This window comes from Sorex araneus, chromosome 2, assembly GCF_027595985.1.
Source record: "Sorex araneus isolate mSorAra2 chromosome 2, mSorAra2.pri, whole genome shotgun sequence".
NCBI classification, from domain to species: Eukaryota; Metazoa; Chordata; class Mammalia; order Eulipotyphla; family Soricidae; genus Sorex; species Sorex araneus.
The window spans coordinates 259868656-259894517 of record NC_073303.1 but is presented as its reverse complement, the minus strand read 5'-3'; the positions used below and the strand labels follow the sequence as shown (position 1 = coordinate 259894517).

General features: G+C 45.5%; 1 protein-coding gene across 1 annotated transcript in view; it reads right to left on the bottom strand.

Moving 5' to 3' along the window:
- DOCK2 (dedicator of cytokinesis 2) overlaps window positions 1-25862 on the bottom strand; it is a 400138-nt gene that overhangs the window by 281619 nt on the left and 92657 nt on the right. Inside the window, exon 23 of the mRNA XM_004611557.2 lies at window positions 8682-8790. Coding sequence (XP_004611614.2) covers window positions 8682-8790 — 109 coding nt within the window. The remainder of the gene's footprint in view (window positions 1-8681; window positions 8791-25862) is intronic.

Sequence of the window (25862 nt, the reverse complement as noted above, 5' to 3'; positions counted from 1 at the left end):
GGAGCGATCACTCTGCGAATCGGAGGGTGTGGCCGACACAACTGGAGAGTCTCACACTTCCATCTGGTCCAGGTTGAGAAGTGGCAGGCCCGTAGTTTTATTTTCCAAAGCAGACACCCTGTCTCTGACCCAAGACATGTGCCAAATCCACTGTCATGGCAAGTTCCAGCCCCAGGGCTCCTGTCCGCCATTCTCCCCGTCCCCGAGCACTGACGCGCTGTCGAGGAGTGCAAAGGCCACAGGCTCACAGGTGTGACCACCAGGCATCCCCTGTGGGCAGAGCAGGTCTGTCAACAAACCCTCTAGAGACCTCCATTAGTCATCCGATTCTTTTTTTGTTTTTTAATTTTATTGAATCACCGTGAGATAGTTACAAGCTTTCATGTTTGGGTTACAATCTCACAATGATCAAACACCCATCCCTCCACCAGTGCACATTCCCCACCACCAGTATCCTCAGTATACCCCCCTTTCCCACCCTCCCCCTGCCTCCATGGCAGACAATATTCCCCATACTCTCTCTCTACTTTGGGCATTATGGCTTGCAACACAGACACTGAGAGTCATCATGTTTGGTCCATTATCTACTTTTGCACACTTCTCCCATCCTGACTGATTCTCTAGCCATCATTTTCTTAGTGATCCCTTCTCTATTCCATCTGCCTTCTCCCCTCCGCTCATGAAGCAGCCTCCCAGCTATGGGGCAATCCTCCTGGCCCTTGTCTCTACCGTCCTTGGGTGTCAGCCTAATGTGATGTTATTCTATACCCCACAAATGAGTGCAGTCTTTCTATGTCTGTCCCTCTCTTTCTGACTCATTTCACTTAGCATGAAACTCTCCATGTCTATCCATTTATAAGCAAATTTCATGACTTCATTTCTCCTAATAACTGCATAGTATTCCATTGTGTAGATGTGCCAAAGTTTCTTTAACCAGTCATTCCAGCTCTGTTCACAATAGCCAAAATCTGGGAACAACCCAAGTGTCATCTGCTTCTAAGGCCTGGAAATTGGAAAAAGTTCTGCTTTAAAGACCTGCTGTCCTGGGACCGGAGAGATCGTATATCAGGTATGGTGTTTGCCTTGCATGTGACGGACCCAGGTTCCATCCCTGGCATCCCCACATAGTCCCCTGAGCACCACCAGGAGCAAGCCCTGAGTGCAGAGCCAGGAGTAAGCCTTGAACACCGCCAGATATGGCCCCCAAATGAAACAAAATAATAATAAAGTAAAATATGTATTAAAAAGATATACTGTTGTCTCAACACCATAGAGTCAGGTTGGTAGGTGGGAGAGATTCTGGGGTCAGTGAGGGAGGGATGGGGACCCGGATGGTGGAGTATGGGTGGGAACATTGTATGCTTGGACACCCATTGTAAACAACCACATTAGTCATGGTGCCTACATAAACGAAAAAGATAATTGCATTTAAATAAAAGTTACATCGCCAGCTTTAGGGGAAGGGGAATAAATGAATGAATAAATAAAAGCCTATTGTCTTCCTGAGAACCGGGTCATTTCCCTGCTGCTGTTATTTTTATGCTCATCTATACCAGGATTACACAAAAGGTAATCCTGCCCTGTTATCCACTTCATTCGATAGTATGCATGCACACACACACCTGCCCTTATGTGTTAGAATGGGCTAGGACACGCTTAGACACGCATCTGTCTGGGGGTACAGGAGGCTCGTGAGCCAGGGCAAGAGCAGCTGTGTACCAGGCGTGGGGCCCTGAGCGCTGAGCCCAGCCCTGCTCTGCACGCCACAAGCACTGCCAGTGGGGATCCCTGGGGCTCCAACATAGACAGTGATCCCTGACAAATGCCACGGCCGAAACGGGTGAGTCCAGGGGAGCACCACAACCATGTGTGCAAGTACCGTGGCCGGCAACAACAAAGAAGAGGGAAGGGGGAAATACTATTTTGAAAGGATAAAATTGGGTTACTAGCCACGTGGCTTTAAAAGAGCCTTACTGGAACTGTATACACGCCCAGTGCTTGATATGCTGCTCCCGTTTCATTCTTAGGAGCTCTGTGTGCATCGACTCACGGAGGAAGCCATGGCACAGAGAAGGGAAATCATTTGCCAGAAAACCACTTACCTAATAAGCAGGCGTAGCCAGGCTAAGAATCGGATTCTGTCCAGTTGGCTCCTGGCCAGTTTGCTCTGCACCCAGCCGCCTGCTTCAGCAAGGTGTCCTTCTTGACAAGTGCAGAGGTTCCAGTAAGGCAGAGAGAGAAACCAGATAAAGCACCTCCCCCACTTTGTGAGGAGAATTTTGAGAAGAAGGGAGAGTCTCTCTGACATCCCCTGGGTTAAGGAGCTTGCAAGCACGGCCACAAGGAAAATGTTCGCCAGCTCAGCAATAAATTTCTTATGGGACAGGAAGAGAACCTACTAGACTAAACTGGTACCTATTCCAGAAGCCAGGACCTGCCCTCCAAAAGGGAGCCAGGCCCAAAACAAGTGCCCAGAGAGTGGTCAGTTCCAGGATGAAAATTGAGGGGATTGCTATTCAGATGGATTCCACCAGATCTGATCATCTGGGGGGGCGGGGGGGCGGCTAGCAAATGTTTCAAAATAACAGCAAAAATCAAAAACAAACTGTTGTGCTCCCTCAGAATCAAAGGGGATCTGACTGAGTGCTTCCAGGCCAGTCTCTCTCTCTCCTTCCCCCTCCCTTTCCCTCTCTCCCCATCTCATGCTCTCTCTCTCTCTCTCTCATCTCCCTCCATCTCCTTCCCTGCCTCTCCCTCCCTCACATCACAGTGGACTGTGAATTCTGTTGATGTCAGTAGATTCAGATTCAGACTTCTGCACAAAAGAGCACATCTTGCAATTACGTGAGGTCATACAAAGCACTAAACACCTTCATACCCCACCAATGTTGGTGAGAATATTCCCCAAACATAGATTTTTTAATGTTTTTTATTTTAGTAAAATAAGGATGATGTTCAAGGTCATTGGAATTTGAACAATCCACGTCATAGAGTTCACCATAGAAGGACCATAAGGCATCTCCTCAGAAAGGCTGTCCTTGACATAAATAAGGAAAATGCATGCAATTCTCTCAGGGAAAGAAAGGAAAAGAGAAATCTTTCAGGGAAAGAGAGAGGAAGAGGGAATGGCAGGTTTGGGAATACACAGCCATGCTCCTTGTTTGTACCCACCATTATGCTGGCTCCTGAGCCTTGGCAGGGGGCAGGTGAGGGCCCAGGTGGGCTGCATGTGTGTTTGTGTGCCGTGGGGAGCTAACTGTCCGTGCCAGTTTTCTCATCAGGAGAATGTAGGGGCTAGAGCTGCCTATTTAACAGGGCTAACAAGAAGATGAAATGAATAATTTCCATCATCAACAATAACCCAAATTGGGCACACAGAGTTGGAGAGCAGAGGGGATTCAAGGTCACTTCAAGGGTTGAGGTGAAAGTCCATCTGTTAAATACTCCTACCTCTGGGCACGCAGCAATCAGCTGGTGGCCATTTGTTTTTGGTTTTGTTTGGCTTTGGGCCACATGCAGCAGAGCTGAGAACTAGTCCAATGCTTGGGGTTATTCTTGATATTGTTGGGGACCATGAGATACTGGGGATCCAACGAAATTCAGTGCTTTAAGAAATCTCCCTGTAGATGTGTGCCGAAAGTAGATAATGGACCAAGCATGATGACCTCTCAGTGTCTGTGTTGCAAGCCATAATGCACCAAAGTAGAGAGAGAGTATGGGTAATATTGTCTGCCATGGAGGCAGGGAGAGGGTGGGAAAGGGGGGGCATACTGGGGATATTGGTGGTGGGGAATGTGCACTGGTGGAGGGATGGGTGTTTGATCATTGTGTGATTGTAACCCAAACATGAAAGCTTGTAACTATCTCACGGTGATTCAATAAAATTAAAAAAGAAAAGAAAAGAAATATCCCTATCCCCATGGTGGGCCACTTCTTAAGAATGGACCACCTTTTCTCTTTGGCTCAGATATTCAAATACTTTAAACCAATAAAACAATGGCAAGAGGAAAGAAAGAGGCATCCTCAATGAGCGTGCCTTCACGACGGTGAGCCAGCACCTGTCCCTCTCCGATGCTGTGCTCTATTGCTTATTGTTTACCCACCTGGCATTCCGCCAGAAGATGTGGGTCTTTACTCAAACGACAGTTATTCTCACAGCGATTAGAAACTCAAACTCTAGACTTACACAGCCTGAATTCAAATCCCAGACGTGCCACTTCCTAGATATGGTTAAGTTACTCAGCCTCTCTAAGCCTCCATTTCCTCTCCTGTAAGGTGGAGATAAAAAGAGTATTTGCCTAATAAGGCTGTTGTTATAAAAAGAAAATGAGAATAAAATACTTGTCAAACTTTCTGCTCACTGTTTAATGCAAAACAAATTCTAAAACACAAAGGAGTGGAAGTTGTGTTCATGCTGTTCATTCAGCCAGAGGCACTCTAGTCCTACTATGTGACAGCCCACCTTCAGAAATGGAGGCATAAAAGATAGAGTCCTTCGAGCAATGTTTCTCATCTGGGGGCCATACCTCCAAATTCCAAGGGGCCATAGGTGAAAATCTGTGTCTCAACTAGTAGTACAGGAGGTCATGGGAAAGAAGAAAGCCAAAAGGGAGTCTCTGTTGGAAAGAGGTTGAGAAACACTGAACATTTTAGTGACAACCACGAGGCCAAAGGGGCATGCAACATGGCAGCTCGCTGATTTCTACTTAAGCCCCTACTCTGGAACGTTATGATGGCTCTACACAATGTCACCCGTGATTTTTTTCTTTTTTGGTGGCGGTGGCAGTCATACCTGGCAGTGCTCAGGGTTTACTCCTGGTAGGGCTCAGAGGATCCTAGGAGTTGCCAGGGATCAAATCCAGGTTGGCCACATGCAAGGCAAGATCGGGCCCCAAATGCTCTTTTCTAAAGCTTCAGCTGCACCCAGCTGATGAGTGTCTGGTGTTGACCTTCTCAACCTACCATTTGTTTTTATCAACAATGCTTTTGAGGTCAGGGCAACCAAGGACTTTCAAGCAGATGGCTCATTATTAACTTTGAAGTTAAGCGACCCTGGCAGATTCAAATCCGAGCTCCACCATCATGGATAGGTACAGTTTGCAAAGAATTATTTAACTTTATGAGCCTCCTGTGGACACAGAAGACTAGCTCCTTACAGATTTCTGGCAGGATGAAAAACACTATGGGCCAGGATCTCAGCTTCATGCCTGGCACACGGGAGGCACTCAATCAATAGACATTGTTCTTAATGTTCTTTCTACCTTTTTGAGCCGTTGGCCTTAAATTCTCCAGTTTTGGGGTGAGCTGCTGCTATGCCAGCTCTGAACAATAAGGAAAACTGCGAGAAGCGATTCACAAAGTCAGATGAGCCTTAGTAGTGAGAAATAACTTGCTTAGGTGGCAGAACTCACAAGCTGACATTGAACCAGATCTGGTCTTCTCTGACCTAAGGCAGCGGTGAGATAGGGTTTCACTGTAAGCTACTACTGAGCTAGGCACGGAAGCCTGAACCATGAATGTCAATTACTGGCATGAGGTCTCACCCGGACTTAAAGCAGACATTACCAATAGATCACAGTTCTTTCCCACTGTCCCCACAATGCAGGCTCAGAATAAGACTACACTATCTTGCAACATTTCACTAGGACCAACTTTGCCATCCATGTTTTCCTCATTCCAGGATCCATTCTTCTATTCCTGTGTACTTATTCTCCCTGGAATTTATATGTTTCTTGATTTAATTGAATAACTAAATGTCTTAACACCACTTAGCCTCAAGTGACAAGGTTAGAAATACAAATATTCCCTTCCATGTTCCCTTCAAGTAAAAAGGTTAAAATACTACTGCTTTATTATGAGGTAAAGTAGGAAGAGCTACAATGACTAAAATTTTTTTAAATTGAACTATGCAACATACTCTATATATCAATACTTACGTGCATTACTTTATTTAATCCTTGCAATAATTCTCTCAATTATTAGTCTTCATTAGTCTTTATGAAGCTTAATGGAGCCTCAGGAAAGTGAAATGACTTATCCAATATTACATGCCCGAGTGGGGATGCCCAATTTCCCACCCAGTTCTCTTTGGCTCAAAGCACCCTGGCTCATTCTTCTGCAGCAAACATCCAAGTCTGCAAGAGATTCCTGTGTGAGGTTTGCTATTTCCACATGGGCTTATTCTCTCTCCTCTCATTAGCCCATTTCTCACACTCCAAACAGTATTGACTTTTTCAAAAGGCATAGCTTTGCACATTTGAATATGACTTCAACTTCTTTTATAACTTTTCAACAGCCATAGAAATCGGTGGAAGCATCATTGATTTTATGCAAATTCCTGAAGCTAAATTTGGCTCTTACGAGCAAATTGGAAAAAGAGATGAAGTCCCTTCCATGGCTCTGGGGTGGAAATCTATGAGGAGAAACCAGCATAATGTGGGCCGAGTCCCAAGGAAAACAGGGCATTTCTAGCACAGCTAACCAGGCAATAAGAACCTGAGTAAGATGACTCATGCCTAAACCACAATCACCCTATTAGCTCTCCACATTTGCATAGAATTTCACAGTTTGCTTTTTTGGAGGCTATGTTTATTGATCCTCACTCAAAGAGTGAAAACGTAAAACTGAGGAAATTGAGACACTAAGGGGTAAAATGAAGAGCAAGAGATTATATAGATGATAAAGAACTTTCTTGTTGGCCAGTTCTCCTAGATACTACAAATGCCAGGTAAGCTTTGTTCCTTGATTCCTTGCCTTTTTCCACCTTCTATCTTCACCTGCTTCCTTATTCCCTCCATCCCTTTCTTTCTGAACCCCAGACACATAAGAGTTTCACACAGAGAACAGTGCTGAATGTGGAAGAGTGGCTCCATGCTAACTTCTCCACCTGTCTTTCTCAAGCTCACATGTTTTCTTTTTCTTTCTCTCTCTCTCTCTCTCTCTCTCTCTCTCTCTCTCTCTCGCTTCTCTCCTCCACACCCAGTCAGTGCCTTCTTCCACTTGCTCACTTTCACTTCCTGGGAGCATATTTCAGTCCTGACATAACAGTTAAGTCTCTCACTGCAACCGGCCACCCATAGTAGTTCTCACTGGATATCCTAACAGTGGTCTCTCACTGGAGGCTCCGCTACAGCCAATATAAGCTCATATGGGAACAAGTTTGGATTCTTATTGCAGTTCTCCAAACTGTCCACTGCTCCTATTATTCTCTTTTTAAAAATTTTTTTTAATTATTTGTAAGCAAATAAAAAATTATTTGCTTACAAATAATTAAGATTTGGAAGAATTAGGAGATTTTTTAAAAATACAGTTAGAGGGAAGGGAAAAACTATAAAACTAGTTTCAACTAATCCCAGAGAAAACACCCATATTTTGAGTAGGTGCTAAATGCATAAAGAACAGTACAGTGCTGAAACTCAGAATTCAGGCAATTTAGAGCCAAGCAAAAAGGTATCTACCTCGCCTCACCACACCACTTACTAGAAATGGAGCCTTGAGGGGCCTGTTTAAACTCCCTGGACTTTAGTTTCTTCATTATAAAGCAGACATCTTAATACCTATCCTCAGGGTCGCTCATTTATTCATTCACTCATTCATTTGACAGATATTATTAAGTGTCAGCTGTGTATTGGAGGCTGAGGATACAATAATGACCAGGACAAAGCCTCCCTCTCCGCACACCCGATAGAGAGGTTCCTGCTCTTTATTGAAACAGAGCAAACTATTAGCAGGGTGATTCCCAAATTTTGTTTTACATTGAAATCCGCTGGGGAGCTTTTTCAAGCTGCTCTTGGGCTGGTCACACTCCATCCTGAAGAAATTAGAACTGGTGCTGGCAATTAGGCACCCAGATTTATTAAAGATTCCCAAGTGATTTAATGAGCAAAGTGTGGAAGCCTAGGCGTCCACAGCCACCGCCGCCTGGCTACGCTTCTGCCTCTTCCGCCCATTCCGTCCACTCCAGCAGCAGAGCACCGAGACTTCCTCATCCGTTCCAGCCAGAGATGGGAGAGCCCAGGCACAGGGGGTATTTAAATTAGCAACTCAAAGGAGAATGTTGATTAAAAGAAGAAACCCGCATTAACTCACTGATTTACATAGATGTGTTAGGATTTTCTTATTCACAAGCCATAAACCTTCCTTACTCATGCACATTCTGTGGAAGTTAGGAGGTCTCAGGAGACAGCCACTCCGCAACTAAACTCTTTCCCAAACATAAGGTTTCTTAAAGATTTACAGAGATTGCAGATTAGCACCGTGAACCATAAAATTAGAGGCCCCTTCTCCCCGAAGTTTCCCTGGGTTATTGAGGAGACTCTCTAATCCCAACCGGGGACCCGAGTCTGTGCGCGGAGAATACAAAGAGGATTCACGAGACGGCCACCTTGACTCTCACCATACCAAGTGCCTCAGATGTGAACCATTTCCTTCAGGCGAGAAAAACTTCAGAGCTATTTTTAAAAGGTCTGTTATCTTCATAGGAAACATGCAATAAATCTGTCCCCTCCTGCTCGGAGGAGTCCTCGGTCTTTATAATGCTTCTACCATGTGGCCTGCCCAGGACTTCAATTAACGCAGGGCTGCATATTCCAGGAAAAGCAGACATTATCTCACCCTAATGTTATTTATGGGATGACCAAGGGAAGAGACAGATTATTTTTTTTTTTGTAGAATAAACCAACCTGCAGGAGGATCGTTGTCTTATATTGACTTTTCATCAGGTTGTTTATGGATTCGAAGAGCCGTCTCATGGATTCTTCAAACTCCATCTGTTCTTTGCCTTCGTAAAGTCTGAAAGAAGATACATCTGAGTCACTCCTCCGGACAACGGACAAGACCTTCGTGAGAGTGTGTGCCAGCCACACACTTGGTTTAAAATTGAAAAGAGAAAGGGTGGGAGATGGGAGGTGAGGACTGAGGAGGAGAGAGAGTTGATTTAGCAGGCATTGCATAATGCACTGAAGGGGAAAACTTGCATCCCTCCTGTGGAACAGAGACGCCCCCCCCAGCCCCCCTCCCCAGAGTCCACCAACTGACAGCATAATGAATCCCTGATCTCCCTTACCCTGCTTACATTTTCTTTTTTCCTTTCTATTTGTTTGTTTGTTTAACCCTGAAGCATCTTATTTGTTTTGTTTTGTTTTTTATTGCTTTTTGGGTCACACCCAGCAATGCACAGGGGTTACTCCTGGTTCTACACTCAGGAATTACCCCTGGCGGTGCTCAGGGGACCATATGGGATGCTGGGATTCGAACCTGGGTCAGCCTGGGTCGGCCGCGTGCAAGGCAAGCGCCCTACCCGCTGTGCTACTGCTCCAGCCCCCCCTGAAGCATCTTAAACAATAAAACTTGTCTGAGCTGAGGGGACATTAATAATTCTACACCTCTGCAAGACTCAGTGGACAGATTGATTATCAGATTTTCTTTTGGGGGTTGGGGAGTCACAACTGGCAGTGATTAGGACTTACTCCTGGCTCTGTACTCAGGGGTCACTCCTGGCAGTATTCCGGGACCCTGTGGGGTGCTGAGGGTTGAACCTGGGTCTGCTGCATGTAAAGCAAAGGCCCTCTCCACTGTACTATCTCCCTGGCTCCCATGGTCATCAGATTTTCAAAAAGGGGATACTGGCTAACACACTTGCCCTCTTCCTGCTTGTTAGATGAAAATGGAAATGTCTGTTTCATGTCAAGGTGCATACTTTTGACCTAACTTTTAGGCATTATGGTTTACAGTACAGGTACTAGAAGATTATCACAGAGAGAGACAGAGAGAGAGAGAGAGAGACACACACACACACACACACACACACACACACACACAGAGTATCTTATCTGCAGTAAAGGCAGATGGCATGGAAGGTGGAGGGAGGAAAACTGGGAACATTGGTGGTGGGAAATGTACACCGGTGAAGGGATGGATGCCAACACATTGTATGATCAAAACTCAATCATGAGCAACTTTGTAAAAATATAAGCTACAAATAAATAAAATTAAGGGTTTCACTTTAAAAGAATAAAATAAAAGTCCTATGTTATTATCAGTAGCTATAAAGTGGGAATTCTCATAAATCCTATAAGGAGATTAGCTCCTGTTAACATTTTGATAGCTATCTCTTCAGACTTTCAGTGTCTGTATTAAGAGACATGTGACTTTTTGTGGCAACTTTCCTCTCGTGCATAATCAGTCTCTGGGTCCTGTGCCCTGCCTCGGAGTATGATTCAGTCCAATGCCTCTCCCAAGAGTCCTTTAAGACCTAGCACGGAAAAAGTCACAGTCTGCCGTGGGGAATGGCGCTCCCTGTAAAGATCACTTCTGTCTCCAGCCCAGACGGAGAGCATCTCGGGTCACACAGCCAACGGACAGGACACTTCTGGGAGCTGTGCTAAAGGGGCTTCTCTGAGACAAAGTCCTGACACGTAAAGTGGGTCTGTCTGCTTCTCCTGCAGCCACAGGGTGGACTTCCGACCACCTCCCAGAACCCACCACCCCCTGTTCTCTTGTCCTTCTCGGCCTCTTTTCTACTTCCTCTCTCCATCTCTGTCCTCCCTACTGATATTCAGCATATTAGTCTGTCTCTCTCAATACTCACTTTCTCCTCTCTCTCTTCCTCTTACCTCTTCCGTTCTGTCCTGGTGACTTGTCTCTTTCTGTCCCCACCCCCACCCCCACTCTATCCCAATGAATCCCTTTCTAAAGCCCTCCTGAAGTAAGTAAGGGGCTTAAGGGGAGCCAGTATGGAATAGCCCACTCCTCAGAGGAACCCTGGGAACAGCTGCTGACCTTCTGGCTCTTTAGTGCAAGGTCGCAGACACAAGGCTGTGGGGGGGGGCAGCAGTCCAGAAGTGACTTCCGTGCCCCCCCCCCACACTCCTCTTTCCCTTTTCTTCTATCTCCCTCCTCCCTCCTTGCCTAAAAAATTGACTGACTCCTGAACCTACTTGTCCTGCTGGAACAGAGATCCCCTCCATGAAGTTTGTCTTCTAGAATCAGTCAGCTCGGGATGGCCGTTGGCTCTGCTCCAGCCAGCCTACCTTGCTATCAGCAACAAACGTTTCGAGCACAGCCTGTGTACATGAATCCTTCACTCTCACAATCACACACATGAGGTGCACCCCCTCTTATGCCCATTCTACAGACTGATGGAGCTTCATCTCTGTGCCCCCAAACTACGGCAGTGTCAGAGCCGGAATTGAAACATGGCCACAGCTCCAGGTCAGTTTGTGTGTTGGGCACTTTGCTCCTTGCTTCGCCACCTCTTTTTACCCATAAGTCCTGGATTCCCGCCTGCAAACTGTAGGCGGCAACGCATGTGCCCGAGAATGACGAGGACCGCTCACACTTACGCACTCTGCACATGCACGGCCCCATAAACCGTCCATCTCTTGCTGCTGTGCATTGTGGGAGTATCGGTGCTTTTACTCCTCACATTCCCACTTCACCCTGCGGTGAGAGAAACTCTCACAAGACTGCAGCTTGCTAAAATTCCATCAAAGTGGGAAAGATGGAAAATTTTTTAGAAAGGGAGTCATAGGGATAGAGTGGGGGTGGGGGTGGGAATAGAAAGAGACAAGTCACCAGGACAGAAAATGATGAGAGGAAGAGAGATAGGAGGAAGTGAATACTGAGAGCAATGTTACTATGCTGAATATCAGTAGAGAGAGAGACACAGAGACGGAGAGAGGAAGTAGAAAAGAGGCCGAGAAGGACAAGAGAACAGGGGGGTGGGCGGGTTCTGGGAGGTAGTGGCAGGAAGCCCATTGGGCAGGGAGGAAGAGAGCATCATAATTCAAAATTGGGGGCAAAGGAGACTTTCTCCTTTAGATGGTTCTGTTAGTTTTACTATATTCCCAAGGCTAAGCTAACAGATGCTCCATTCCCAAAGACTTTTGGCTTGAAATCCTTTTGTTCAGAGGTGGGAGAACCTTTTTTTTTTTCTGCCAAGAGCCATTTGTATATTTATAACATCATTCACAAGCCACAAAATAGACAAATGGGACCTGGGCGGCCAAGGAGAAGTAGATGTCTTTGTCCCATCGTGTCCCCCGGCCAGACCAGGTTATTTCACGGGCCTTCTACAGCCTGTGGGCCAGACATTCGCCACACTACCCACGCTGTCTCAGATCCCCGATACTGGTCTGCAGTGTCTTCACACGTATCCGACTCTCAGCCGTGGCTGCATACAGCAGTCATCAGTATTTGTTCGATAAGGACTTTCTCTCTCTTAGGGCTGGAGCGATAGCACAGCGGTAGGGCGTTCACCTTTCACGCGGCAGACCCGTGTTCGATTCCTCCGCCCCTCTCGGAGAGCCCGGCAACCTACCGAGAGTATTGCGCCCAAACAGCAGAGCCTGGCAAGCTACCCGTGGCGTATTCGATACGCCAAACACAGTAACAGCAAGTCTCACAATGAGAGACGTTACTGGTGCCCGCTCGAACAAATTGATGAGCAACGGGATGATAGTGACAGTGACAGGCATCCCGGACTGTGTAGCTGTGTACAGGGGCTGGGCCTGGGGTTCCTAATAGGTTCTCTTCTTAGGAACCACCTGGGCTGCAGACAAAATGGCTTTCTGCTGGCTGACTCTACTCACTCCAATTTGGCCTGCCAGAACTGAATGCCCACCAATAAAGAATGCTCCATTATCACGCTCTCACCCTCTCCCTCTCCCTCTCTCTATCCCTCCCCCCATCCTCTCTCACTGGTCATTTTAACAGAGAACCCCAAAGGGGCTTTGTAGGGAGTCACCTGATGGCAGTGCTCTAAGGGACTGCTCCTGAGCTCCCGCTGCAGACGTGCCTGAGACCATCATGATTCCCGGCCTCTTTAGGTCTGCTCATTTAACTCTTTCTAGATTTTATGAACTGCACAAATATCCTTCCGATAAATGTTTTGCTTTTCTTAGACTAACTCTGACTGGGTCTGCGGCAGCCCTTCTCTTGTGAGACACTGCAAAGACACTCTCATGGCTCCCTGAGGCTTTACTGCGATTTGTTGGTAATTTCTGTTTGGCGGCCACACCTAGCAGTGCTCAGGGCTTACTCCTGTTCTGTGCTCAGGGATCTCTCTTGGCGGTGCTCAGGAGACAATATGGGATGCTGGGGATTGAACCAGGTCAATTTGTGTGTAGGGAAAGTGCCTCAACCCCTGTAGAATCTCCCTGGACCCTCTCTGGGGTTTTAAACCAAAGGCAGAGTATGGAAGAGTAAGAATTTAGTCCCTGCTGCCCTTTGCACGATGAGCAAGATGAACAGAAGCCACTGGGTAGGAGTAAGCGTCACCACTTCTTCCCCTTTGTCTTTTGTTTGGGGGCTCATAACTAGCAGTGCTGGGGAACTGTGTAAGTGCCCAGAGATCAAGCCCAGGCCTCTGGCGTGCAAAGCGGGCACTCAGCCTTCTGAGCTCCCCACCCCGCTCTTCTCGATTTCTTCACTGCTGCCTTTTAAAGGCTCCTTGAGGTGAGAAGGGAAAAGGACTCTTGGTTGTAAAGCAAGTTGATTGCCCACTCAATCTCAAACTTCGTAAAAAGAAAAAAGTGAGCTTGATTTTGACGAGCAGGACAGATGTGCTCACTGTAGGTCACAGATGCCATCATCAGTGGTGTGGTTCAGAGCAGAGCTCGGCACTCTTCTCAGCCCTGAGGACTAATGGAGGCGGCCAGACGCCACGGGGCCTGTGAGGCCAAGAGCAGGGCAGCTGTCTGGGTGGGAATCCAAGCTGCTCCCTTTCACTCATGTCACAAGTTAAGGACCTTAACATCACACCCTCGTCTGGGGAAGGAAAAAACTCTAGACTAGTCTACATTTTATAAAGGAAGAACACAAACATGTGTGGGAAATGGCTTGCATTCTGTAGCAACCATACTATTTTTTTTTCTTTTTGGGTCACACCCGGCGATGCTCAGGGGTTACTCCTGGCTCTGCACTCAGGAATCACCCCTGGCGGTGCTCAGGGGACCATATGGGATGCTGGGAATTGAACCCGGGTCGGCTGCGTACAAGGCAAACGCCCTACCCGCTGTGCTATTGCTCCAGCCCCCATTAATCATACTATTAAGCAAAATTATCACACTTGTTGTGTGTTGGTCATTTTTCTTTCTTCCTTTTCATTTGTGGTGCTAGGGATTGGACCCAAGTGATCTATTGCTAAGCTACATCATTGGCCCTAGCTTTAATTTTTTAATTTTTGTTATTATTCTTGGACTGGAGCGATAGCACGGTGGTTGGGCATTTGCCTTTCACGCGGCCGTCCTGTGTTCGATTCCTCCGCCCCTCTCAGAGAGCCCGGCAAGCTACCGAGAGTATCACGACACGCCGCAGAGCCTGGCAAGCTACCCGTGGCGTATTGGATATGCCAAAAACAGTAACAATAAGTCTCTCAATGAGAGACGTTACTGGTGCCCGCTCGAGCAAATCGATGAGCAACGGGATGACAGTGACAGTGACAGTTATTATTCTTAATTGAATCAACGTGAGATACACAGTTACAAAGCTGTTCATGATCAGGTTTTAGTCATACAATGTTCCAACACCCATCCCTCCACTAGTGTACATTCCCTACCAACAATGTCCAATGTCACCAGAATCTCTCCCAACCTCCACCCCCAGCCTGCCTCTATGGCAGGCACTTTTCTTCTTCTCTCTATATCTACTTCTGGGCCTCATGGTTTGCAATACACATACCGAGAGGCCATCATGTTTGTTCCTTTACCCACTTTCAGGAAGCCTGCCTCAAGTGCTGGGGGGTAGGGCAGTTGGGATATAAAAAGAACCACAATGACAGTGATGGTTGGAAGTGATTGCTCTGGATGGGAGATGTGAGCTGAAAGTATGGTAAAGGAATGGCCCTAATTTTTAACTTGGAGCTTTACTAGGTGGAATGAGAAGATTAGTGTAAACATATTTGGAAGAAAGAATAAAATAGAACTTCATAGTATAAAGAGCTCTGCTATCTAGCCAGACCCCTCTGAGTTATGCCTATGTGGCTCAGACAAATAGCAACTATGACTCTTACCTTCCTTATCAATAAAACGGGGGGAAATGATCCACTAGGCCAGAGCAATAGTGTAGATTGGAGGGCACTTGCCTTGTACACAGCCAGCCCGGGTTTGATTCCTGGCATTCTATAGCATCCCCTGAGCACCACCAAGAGTGAATTTCTGAATGCAGAGCCAGGAGTAACTCCTGAGCATTGCTGGGTGTGACCCAAAAAGCTCACCCCCCAAAGAATGTTCATGCAAGGTATTAATTAGTTTGAGGAAGAATTAAAGAGATAGCAACTTTCAAATGTACACTATTACAGCATTTAATATCAATTAAACATTCTTTGGGTTGATTCCTGAGCTTAGGAGCCTCATATTGGCAAACTCTCTGATCCAAGTGCTCACAAAGAATTACTTTGAGGATGGAAGAGCTATGGAAAAGGATCAGAAGGCATGGAAGATTAGATGGCATGGAAGAAATTAACTTGTAGTGGAGGTTGTCCTGCACTTGGAGCTTTTTCTGAGCAGCATGAAGAGAAGAGGAAATGACACCTCATCTATCTGTAAGGTGTTAAATTGAGGTCCAGGGCATGGAAGATGCGATTTCCAGGCTCCTTTTTAGCACTTGGTCTCTGATACGACTCCAGGAGGCAAGCGGCCCCCACTCCCCAATTAGCTCCAGTACACCCAGAAAGACGCTTCAGAAACCAGCCGATTCTGCCAAAGAACAAATTTTTGGAGGGCCCTGAGGCCCAGACCACAAGGAAAACTGGAACAGCCTTGGGAGGCCCTGTTGGAGGGCATGGGGTTGACCACTGCAAGCCCTCCAGCTCCCAGCGCTTGGATAAATATAGCGGCGCTCCACGAGCGCATGGCTGATTAAGGAGAACTGTGCACAGCTGAGCACTCACTCAATGCAAATGGGGCCCCATATGGGGCGTACAATGCTCTGTGCCACCCACCTCTTCTGCACAGGTACCGAAAGCTGCAGGCCAAGGAGAAAATGCCACACTCGGGCCAGTGGCCTGGGACACAGAATCCAACCCAGGCAACTGGAGGCCATGGCGAGCCAGGGGGGAGGTGCACTTCAGAATCAGGACCCAGAGGACCCAGAGGCGAGGGCTCTCCAGTACCCCAGTCTCACGGCGTTTTCTATGCCTTGGGGTCACATTCACAGGCCCCTGCCTGACCTCTTACCCGCTTCTGGCAGCGATATAGATGTTGGAGGAAGACCGTACAGCCGCCATATCTTGCCCTGTCACTTACTGGTTGGGATGAACTTAGCTGACTTTCTAAATCTCTAGGAGGCTAAGCGTATTCTCATTAGTAAAATGGAACCATAAACAATGCTTTAAAGCCACCGGCACCGTGTGTTGAATGTAGTCAACACTCAAAAACTGTCAGCTGTTATTTTATGGCATCACTTTCCCCCCTGAATCTGCCGCCTTCTGCTTTCGAAGCCGTAAAGGGGGAGAAGTTGGCACCTTCATAAAAATGACTGCTATTGTGGCTGCAAAGACAATACAGGGCAGGGTGTTTGCCTCACACACACGTGACATGGGTTAGATCCCTGACTCCACATATGGTCCCCTGGGATCTTCCCTGAGCACAGAGCCAAGAGCACTCCCTGAGCACCACTGGTGTGACCCCAACTGAAAAACAAAAAAATCCATTTATTGAACATCTACTGTGTGCCAGGTTCTTTAGTGCAAAAAAAACTAAAAGAATGTCTGCTCTCTGTCCCCAGAGAATTCGACAGACAAGTCAGCAGGCATTCTTGTGTGGAGAGAAAATATAATTCAAATTTATAAGTGTTTCCAATAGGACCTCCTAAGGGTCAGGCTTGGTGCTAAGTTCCTTAACTGCATAAGTCCATTTGGTAGAGACTATTATTCTCTACTCCTCACAAAAAGGGGGGAAAGAACAAGGGTCCTGGCTGGCCACAGCTTCAGCTTCACCTGGTCTAGGTGCACCCGCCTTTCCCATGACACCACACAACATGTCCCTGCTCCTTCCCCCAGCCCCAGCGGTCCCGGGAATGTCCTAAGCACTGTTTCTGGGCTCCAGCTTCCCTCTGTCTCCAAGCCCAGTCACATCTTTACCTGCCTTCGCTTTTGGTGGGAGATGCGCATCTGACTCATTTCACAAGTGCCCATGTGTTCATATTGGCTGGTTTGTTATTTTTTTTTTGGTTTTTGGGTCACACCTGGCGATGCACAAGGGTTACTCCTGGCTCTGCACTCAGGAATCACCCCCAGCGGTGCTCAGGGGACCATATGGGATGCTGGGATTTGAACCCGGGTCGGCCGCGTGCAAGGCAAACGCCCTACCCGCTATGCTATCACTCCCATATTGGCTGTTTTTTAAATGATATCCGTTTTGACATCTTCACAGTCGGTCTTGTATAGAATTGAGCACAATTATTCAAACTGCACGGTCCCACCCCAGCATTTCATTACTTTGCCCCGCAAGATAGATTTGTGCTGGGCCCCAGGATATTTGGGACTGAGGCCCATCAGTGAACTTTCTCAGTTAAACAGGATGTCCTGCCAATAGTGCTTAATGCAACTCATCACAAAGATGGCGGCTTCCCTCCTTCCTGCCTCCGTGCCTTCCTTCTCTCCTTCATTCCTTCTGTTTACCTTCCCTTGCCTGTCTCGTCCCCTACAGCTCGTGTTCCACAAAGACAGTGGCTTTTGGCATAAGTCTTTGTTATAATTCCCCACAGTCCTGGAATAGCATAAACTGGATTATACACAAAGGCATCCACAAATATTTTTTAAAAAATGGATTGAATGAACTTTTAACAACTTCAATGTAGCTTAAACAAGATTGTCTACTGAATCCAGAAGTCATGACAGTTCATCACAGCAAATGGCAGAGTCGGAGTTTTAAAGGCAGAGTGTCTGCCTCCTTGTTTCACGCCTTTAATCACTAGGCAAAATAGCCTCCCTGCCCCAGAGATGATGCTGTAGGGTTGTCAAGGAAAGTTTCATGGCTGGCTCTAGCCTTTTTCTGTTCAAGCTTTAAATCCCAGATGACCAGGGTGACTTGGTCAGTGTCCCTGCCCTGAGTCATTAATTCACTTTATCAGAATAGGTCTAAGCTAGTGACCCTCTAAAAAATAACAGGAAGTCATCCATGCTTTCAGAAGAGTGGCTACTCGGGAAATACCCAACACCGACACTCTATGACCAGACTCTACTTACCTCTCTACATCTTCCCCCAATCTGAGATCAAAATCACTGTAGTCAGGGTTTTCACGCACTGATTCTGAGCAGAGAGAGAAACCCTCCGTGCACCCCATGGGCACTTTAAGGTCTAAGCAACAGGGCTGGAAGGGCTCTTCTAGCTTTTCTATCTGGGGAAAGAGAGTTCCCCTTCCTAATCATGTCCTTTCTGCGTGGCCATTGTCACGGTCCTTGCTCCTTCCCCTACCACCAAGGTATTCGCATCAGTTTCCTAAATGAATCAGAAAATGCAGGTAAAGACAAGCAATGTTGGTATGATGGGTGCCTGAGTGAGCTGTCCCATTCAACAGCTGCCAGAGGAGTCCTCTTCTGAAGGATAGCCATATTGGAATGCTACTATTCCTTCAGTCCCAGGACGCAGAACTGTAAGCAAGAGAGAGAGAGTAGCTCCAATGTCGCAGTGTGATAGTGAAGCCAGGGGCTGCCTGGATCATGCCTGCACTTGGCAGAATCCCTCCAGCACCAAGAGCCAGGGCTCACACCAATTCCGAGTGCCAATCCTTACATCAATAAGGAAAATTATTTCTACTCCAGCCATTCCTTTCCCAGAATCTGACATTTGGGGAGCAATCGCTCCTTTGGGCAAACTGTAAATAAGTTTCACTAAACAGTCTTCTTCCTGTGAATCACTCCGGGGAAGAGTGATTTGTAGACGTGAGAAAAAAAGACAAAATCAACCAACGTGTGGGGATCTTGTTTTGAAAAATGTCTAGAGTGAGCGTGCAAAACTGACTGTGATCACTGAAGACAAACGGCCTCAGGTAGAATCATAAACAGCCTAAATAAAAAAAAATTGAAGTTAACAATACGGAAGAAATGAAAGAAAAACAATCTATCCAAAACATTCACTTTACTTAGGAAATATGGCAAGCTTGTGTAATAAATTAATAGTAAGTAGGTAATAAGATGCAGGCACAAGCCTTGAAAAGAACTCTTAAGTCATGAATAGAGTGTGATGCGTGCCTTGCGCCATCCTTCATTCTACCGGGAGCCTTTATGCAATTTGGCAAGAACTAAGTTGCATAATTCTGCACTTAAGTAAATTTCTCCATTAGCATGAAAAATTGTGCTCAGGGTTTTTTTTCCTCTCAACATAATTAGAAATTGAGTGTTCCTGAAACTATTCCTATGGAAAGAGACAGAGACGGAGACAGGCAGAGACACCATCTACTTGAAAGAGAAACTAGTATTTAATTAAACTAAGAAAATTAAGAGAAAATCCAGCTTTCTTCTCCTTAGGCTTGCTAGGTATAGAAAGTTCTGAATGATCACAGACAGTACACTGCATTACCCCACCACCACTACACACAAACACACACACACATACAGAGACACACACACACTCACTGCATAATACTCTGAAAAGCTACTTTCAATTGATAGTTTTGTAATTTAAGAAAGCAGTTGTGAATGTCAACAGTTCCATTATATACTTTTATATTATGCTTGCCAAACAAGTAAAATTATCTTTAATTTCTAAAAGAAAAGCCTACTCTTTCTTTGGGATAAATGTTTCCTGCCCTCCAGCTCCTTGCTATAATAATCTTTTTCCTCAAAGATTTTTTTCCTGAATTCCCTCATTCTTGCTGTGGGAACTAGGACTAGAGCCAGGGGATCTAGCTCAAGGTCACACGACTGGAGGAAGATTTCCTGCTACAATCATAGAATTGAGATGCTGCATTTCCACCTACCAACTTGTATCAGATGCAGACTGCAGCTAGAGACAATTGCCTCAGAAATGCCAAGTTATTATTACTCTAAACTGTGGTCATGCCAAAAGTACCTGAACTTTGTCCTTTTAGTCCATGACTTCCTTAGATGGATAATTAACCCCTGGCTTCCTGCTCTGTTCTGCCGGGAGCTTTGACATTTGGTGTGCAGAGTTAAGTAGAATTTTTAAATGTTTTTCCTTACTAATGGTGTTGGTGCAGAGAAACTCTTCTGTTTTGAAGTTCTGGAACACCTAAGGAAGTGTTGAGTTAAAAATGTTAAGTTTGGGCATTATTTGAGGACTCGTTTAAGCAGCAGGATGGCCGAGGGCAAGTGGCGGGTAGTGTGTCAGAAAGAGCAGTGGCCCTGATTCCCAGGACTGAATTCTAGCCCTGCTTTAGTATGCACATTGTGGCCTTTTCATGCCGAGTGCTGTGGCCCAGCTCCCAACTAAACCACTTCACCCCTGCGGAGAGCCACCAGGATTCCTCTCTGCCTTCCATTGTCAAGCCAGGCAGCGCCCAAGACCAAACCTGCACCCCCTCCAGAGATCCCAGGCACAGTATGGGGGGGGGGGCAAGAACATGCTGAAGAGTTCAATGTCCATCACTACGTCTCATTAACTCCATCTTCCAAAGTCATTTTCCAGCTTTACTGAGATATGCAATTGATACACGTATAAATTGCAAATTGACTGCCACAACAAAGTTCCTAAGTACACCCATCGCCTCACCTAACTACAGAGTGCACGGGGACACTGGACGCCAACCCTCTCAGCAGCTTTCCACTGCGCCCTGCAGCATTCTCGACAGCCACCAAAGCTATTTAGTATCTTCCAGTTCCACTGACAAGGTCTTTTCAGAGTCCCCTTCACCTCCTACCTCATTCTTTGGACCCATCTCCCTTCCCTCACTCTTCCCCACTTCTCATCCACTCTCATACCATGGTCAGTGATCCTGTTTCAGAAACACCCATGTAACCATGTCATTTAACAACTCTCCGTTTGCCTCGGGATAATGTTCACATGCCAATGCCAGGCCTCCAAGGTTCTTCAAGACCTGCCCCTTCCAGGCAACCTCATGCAACTCTCTCTTGTCACGAAAGTGCTCAGTCACCTTGGCCTTTAGACTCTGAACTAAGTTAGCTCCTCACTACCATAGGGACCGCCCTTCAGTTTGAGTCTCGCTTCCGACCTTTCTCGTCTTCACCTGCCAGCATCCCCCTCATGAGGATGCCTTCCTGACCCCAGGAAACCTTGTTACAAGCCCCCGGGAACCTCACACCGCCTCCTCCTCTGATTAATGACTGCCTTCCCAGCTAGCCTACAAATCCCCTAAGACCAGCCATGAGCCTGTCCAATTCATTACCATACTCCCAGTACCCAGCAGAGAGGTCTAAGAAGTGATCCAATGAATATTCATTGGACAAACACTTGATTGGTAATGCAAACCAAATCTCTCCTACTAGATAGTTATTTCAATTAGGAACATTCTTTATCAGCTCCAACACTGAAAAAATGGAATCAAGTCTCAGGACTAGTGCAAATTAGAAAAGGTGTGAAATGTGTTGGTGCTAAAGTAATGAAGAAAATGTTGAGTTCAGTGGTTTTTAGAAAATGTAGACTTCTAAACTAAATAGCAACCAATACAGTTATAGGAAAATCAGTTTTACAAGTTATTAACAACAAAGGGTATAAGGAACAACACCCAAAATAATCTACAGAATCAGATTATTAGAACTACACAGCAATGGGCTCAGAGTGATAGAACAGAGGGTGAGGCATTCCACATGGCTCCTTACCCCCTCCAGGAGTGATTCCTGAGTGCAGAGCTAAGAGTAAGTCATGAGCACTGCTTGGGAGGACCCCCAAAACAAAAAGCAAAATCAAAAAAGAACTACATGGCAAAAATATAAAATCTCATATCTTATATGCTTCAAATATATTATCAAGAAACTATACGCATATGAAAATTTTATTTGAGTAAGGACTAGCTGGAATTTCTAAAAATAAATGGCATAACAATTAAAAACTCAGTTAATGAGTTGAATAGCACAGTAGACATAACTAAAGAGAGAAATTGGCCAGCTGGAAAATAGGTTCAGAGAAATTAGCCAGACTAAATCTCAAAGCAAAAATATTTTTTAATGGGAGTTTATGAAACATGAAGAATAATAATGAGACCTAATATACATAAGTTAGCATTTCAGAGTGCTATCAGAAAATATGGGAAGAGCACAATTGTCAAGAAGAAGTATAAATGAGAATATTTTTTAGAATTGATATTAAAAATTAACTCCAAATCTAAGTGTACCAGCTTCTAATTGTAGAAACAAACTCATACTTAAGGATATCATGGTGGAACTGCAGAGCATCAAAGACAAAGAAAATTATCTTAAAATCTGCAGGAGGAAGGTAGGGCTGGAGAGGCAGTATGGCAAGTAGGGTTCTGACTGTCCTTGCACGAGGCTGACCCATGTGTGATCTCTGGCACCCCATAGGGTCCCCTGAGCACCACCCACAGTGATGATCCCTGAGCACTATTGGGAATGGCCCCAAGCAAGCAAAGAGCCTGCAGAGGGTGGAAGAGAGAGGACAGAGGCCAAATTGCTTGCCTTGCACCCCACTCCCTCCAGGTCAAGTCCCCAGCACCACATCGAGCTCTCTGAGCAGCACTATGACATGAAACACTCTGGAGCAGAGAGGCAGCAGCGGTCCGAGCACGGCTGGCCGTCGCCCAAATCACCCTGGCAAACAGTCACGTTGGAACACGGAGACAGAGCACAGGAGTAAAAAGTCTTGCATGGGGATGACCTAGGTTTGATCCCCAGAACCAGTCCCACCAGGAGTGAGCCTGGAGTCAGCCCTGAGTGCTGATGGTTGTGCTTTTCCCATATTTTTTTTAAAAAAAAAAAAGAAAGAAAAAGAGCTGCAGAGAAAAAAAAAAGGAATGTCTTTACAAAGGAACAACAGTAAAACAGACAACTGAATTTAACATCAGATAAAAGTAAAAAATAAAAATGCCCCCCCCAATGAGGAACAAAAAAATATATTCAAAAGTTTTGTCTCAGTTGCAGAATAAAATAAAAAGTAATTCGGGGGCTGGACTGAGAGTAGAGTAGGTTTGCCTTGCAAGTGGCCAACCCAGGTTTGATTCCCAGCATCCCATAGGGGTCACTGAGTAATTTCTGAGTGCAAAACCACAATTATCAACTGAACATTGCTGGATGAGGCCCCAAAACAAACACAAATTGCCTAACCAAAAAGAAATTAAAAATGAGTGATTTAGCAAGAAAATTTACTAGGTTTGATTATATTCCTTTGGGAAGAAGGAAAACAAGTACAGAAGGTCAAAGGGGAGGAGAGATAGACTAACGGTTTTTCTCATTGTGAACTTACCATTATAGTCATTTTAAAGTGCCAACATTGTAATGTTGATAAACTTTCATTGTTTAGAAATATATAAACATATATTGATATTTAAAATGATAATGAAGTCTGATTTGTGGGGCTATCAAAGAAGGTAAAATTGAAATACTGCACAGTTGGAACATAAACAATTGAGAGGGATGAGACAGTACCTTCCCAAATTCTTTATTATTTAGGAGGCTGGGGGGGTGAGGTTGTGGAGAGCTGGTATGGCTGGAAAGGTGCTTGCCATGCATAGAGCCCACCAAGGCTCAATCCCCAGCACCACACTGGGACCCCTGAGCATCTTGAGGAATGATCCCTGAGCACTGAGTCAGGAGCAAACCCTGATCACAACTGGCTGTGGCCTAAAATCAACGACAACTACAAAATTACTATATCCAGAAGATGACTATATTCTACCATATTGTCGAGATGTTAATTTTAAATTTTAATAAGTTAAATATGCATGATGGACTGGAGCGATAGCACAGTGGGTAGGGCGTTTGCCTTGCATGCAGCTGACCCGGGTTCGATTCCTTCATCCCTCTCGGAGAGCCTGGCAAGCTACCGAGAGTATCCTGCCTGCATGGCAGAGCCTGGCAAACTACCCATGGCATATTCGGTATGACAAAAACAGTAACAAGTCTCACAATGGAGACGTTACTGGTGCCCCTCGAGCAACTCGATGAGCAATGGGACAACAGTGCTACAGTGCTAAATATGCATGATAGAATATGAAAATGCCATTAATGAAATGGATTTATAACTAAATCACTTTCAAGTTAATAAAGGTAAAAAATAGAAAAAAGGAAAACAACTCCCCCAAAAAACAAAAAAATGAAAACAAAAAAAAAAAAGGAAAGAAAAATTAGGGTGGTGGGGAAGAATGCACAGGAAGACAACCAAAATAAATTCAAAACATCAGTGATCAAAATGTAGCTAAAATTGCTGCATGGTGAACACTGTTAGATCAAATGAACAATAGAGAGGGACTTCCTTAGACTGACCCTAAGTGCTTTAATAATAAAATAATATTATATATTCATGATCATTTTTATTCAGGGCTGACCTAGAGTTATAGACAACTCCGTGAGAATTAGACTTAATGAGGCGGGTAGATAATAGAGGGGAGGGGTTAAAGTTTGCTAGTCGACCCAGAAGTAGCCTCAGCACTGCCAGGTGTGGCCCAGAATACAAAATAATGATGATTAGACTTAGAAAGGAAGAAGCAAAACTTCACATTTGCAAATATAATTTCTATTTAGGAAATCCAAATGACTCTACAGCAAACTGACTCCAGAAGGGCAAGCACAGAAGCAGAAAGACTGCTGAGTCCAACACTGTGGGCCTATGACATGTGTGTCATATGCCCCTCCAGCCCCCATTCTCCCCAGAACACAGACCGTGTGTTCTCAGCTCTGCTCCACTTCTTGCTTACTTCCGGACTGAAGAAGTCTGTGTGCTCTCTTGAACGCAATTCCCCTCTTTATCTCCTCTCAGATCTTCCTAAGCAAGTTTCAGTCAGTAAAAACTATTTGCTTCATTAGAAAAAGAAAAGATGATCTAAGTTTCCTGACCCCATGCAGTCTTTAGGGAGGAGATAGAAGGAAAGAAGTCAGGAGGAGAAGAAGAGAAAGAGAAGCAAGGGGTTAACAGGCATCATGGCTTCAGTTATGCCAGTGATGTGAGTGAGGCGTGCAGCCATACCTCCAAAACACAGATTCAACAGAAATGAAGACGTGAGGTCTAAGTGGGCAACCACCAGAACTTTGTCAGATGCCAGTTCAAGTTGACAGGTGTGGGTCGAGTGAAGGCTGGGATGGGGAGGGAATCTGGGAGCACTGGTGGAAGGAAGTTGACACTGGTAGATAAATTGGTGTTGAGTTATTGTCCGTGTAAAATGAAACTATCAGTCACTGTAAACCGTGGCTCTTTAATTGGACAAAAAGAAAAGATAAAGGGGAAAGATAGAGAAGGGGAGAGGAGAGAGAAGGAGAAAGGTAGAGGAAGATGGAGAGAGAGACAGAGAGAGAGCAAGAGAGAGATGGGGGAGAGAGAAAGAGAGAGAGAGAGAGAGAGAGAGAGAGAGAGAGAGAGAGAGAGAGAGAGAGAGAGAGAGAGAGAGAGAGAGAGACTAATACTATAGTCTATATGTGAGATGAAAAAATCCCTGGGGAGAAAATTGATAATGAAACCAGAAAGAAAGATGGGAATAGATTTGAGAAACATTAAGGGAAGAAAACTTGACCCTTGACTCTGGATTATATCCACGTATTATAAAATAAGGTGGCTGAAAGAAGTCTCAACTTTCTGACTCATATAACATGCTGGATTGGAGGACAATGAGAAGGGAAATCATAAGTTTGGTTCTGGATATGCTACTTCTGAATTGTTTCAACATGTGAAAGAAAGACACAGCTCATGTAAATGATTGTACCAGGAATTGGCTCAGTGGTAGAGCATATATCTTGCATGTGTGGATCCTTGGTTCAATCCACAGCAGAGGGAAAAATG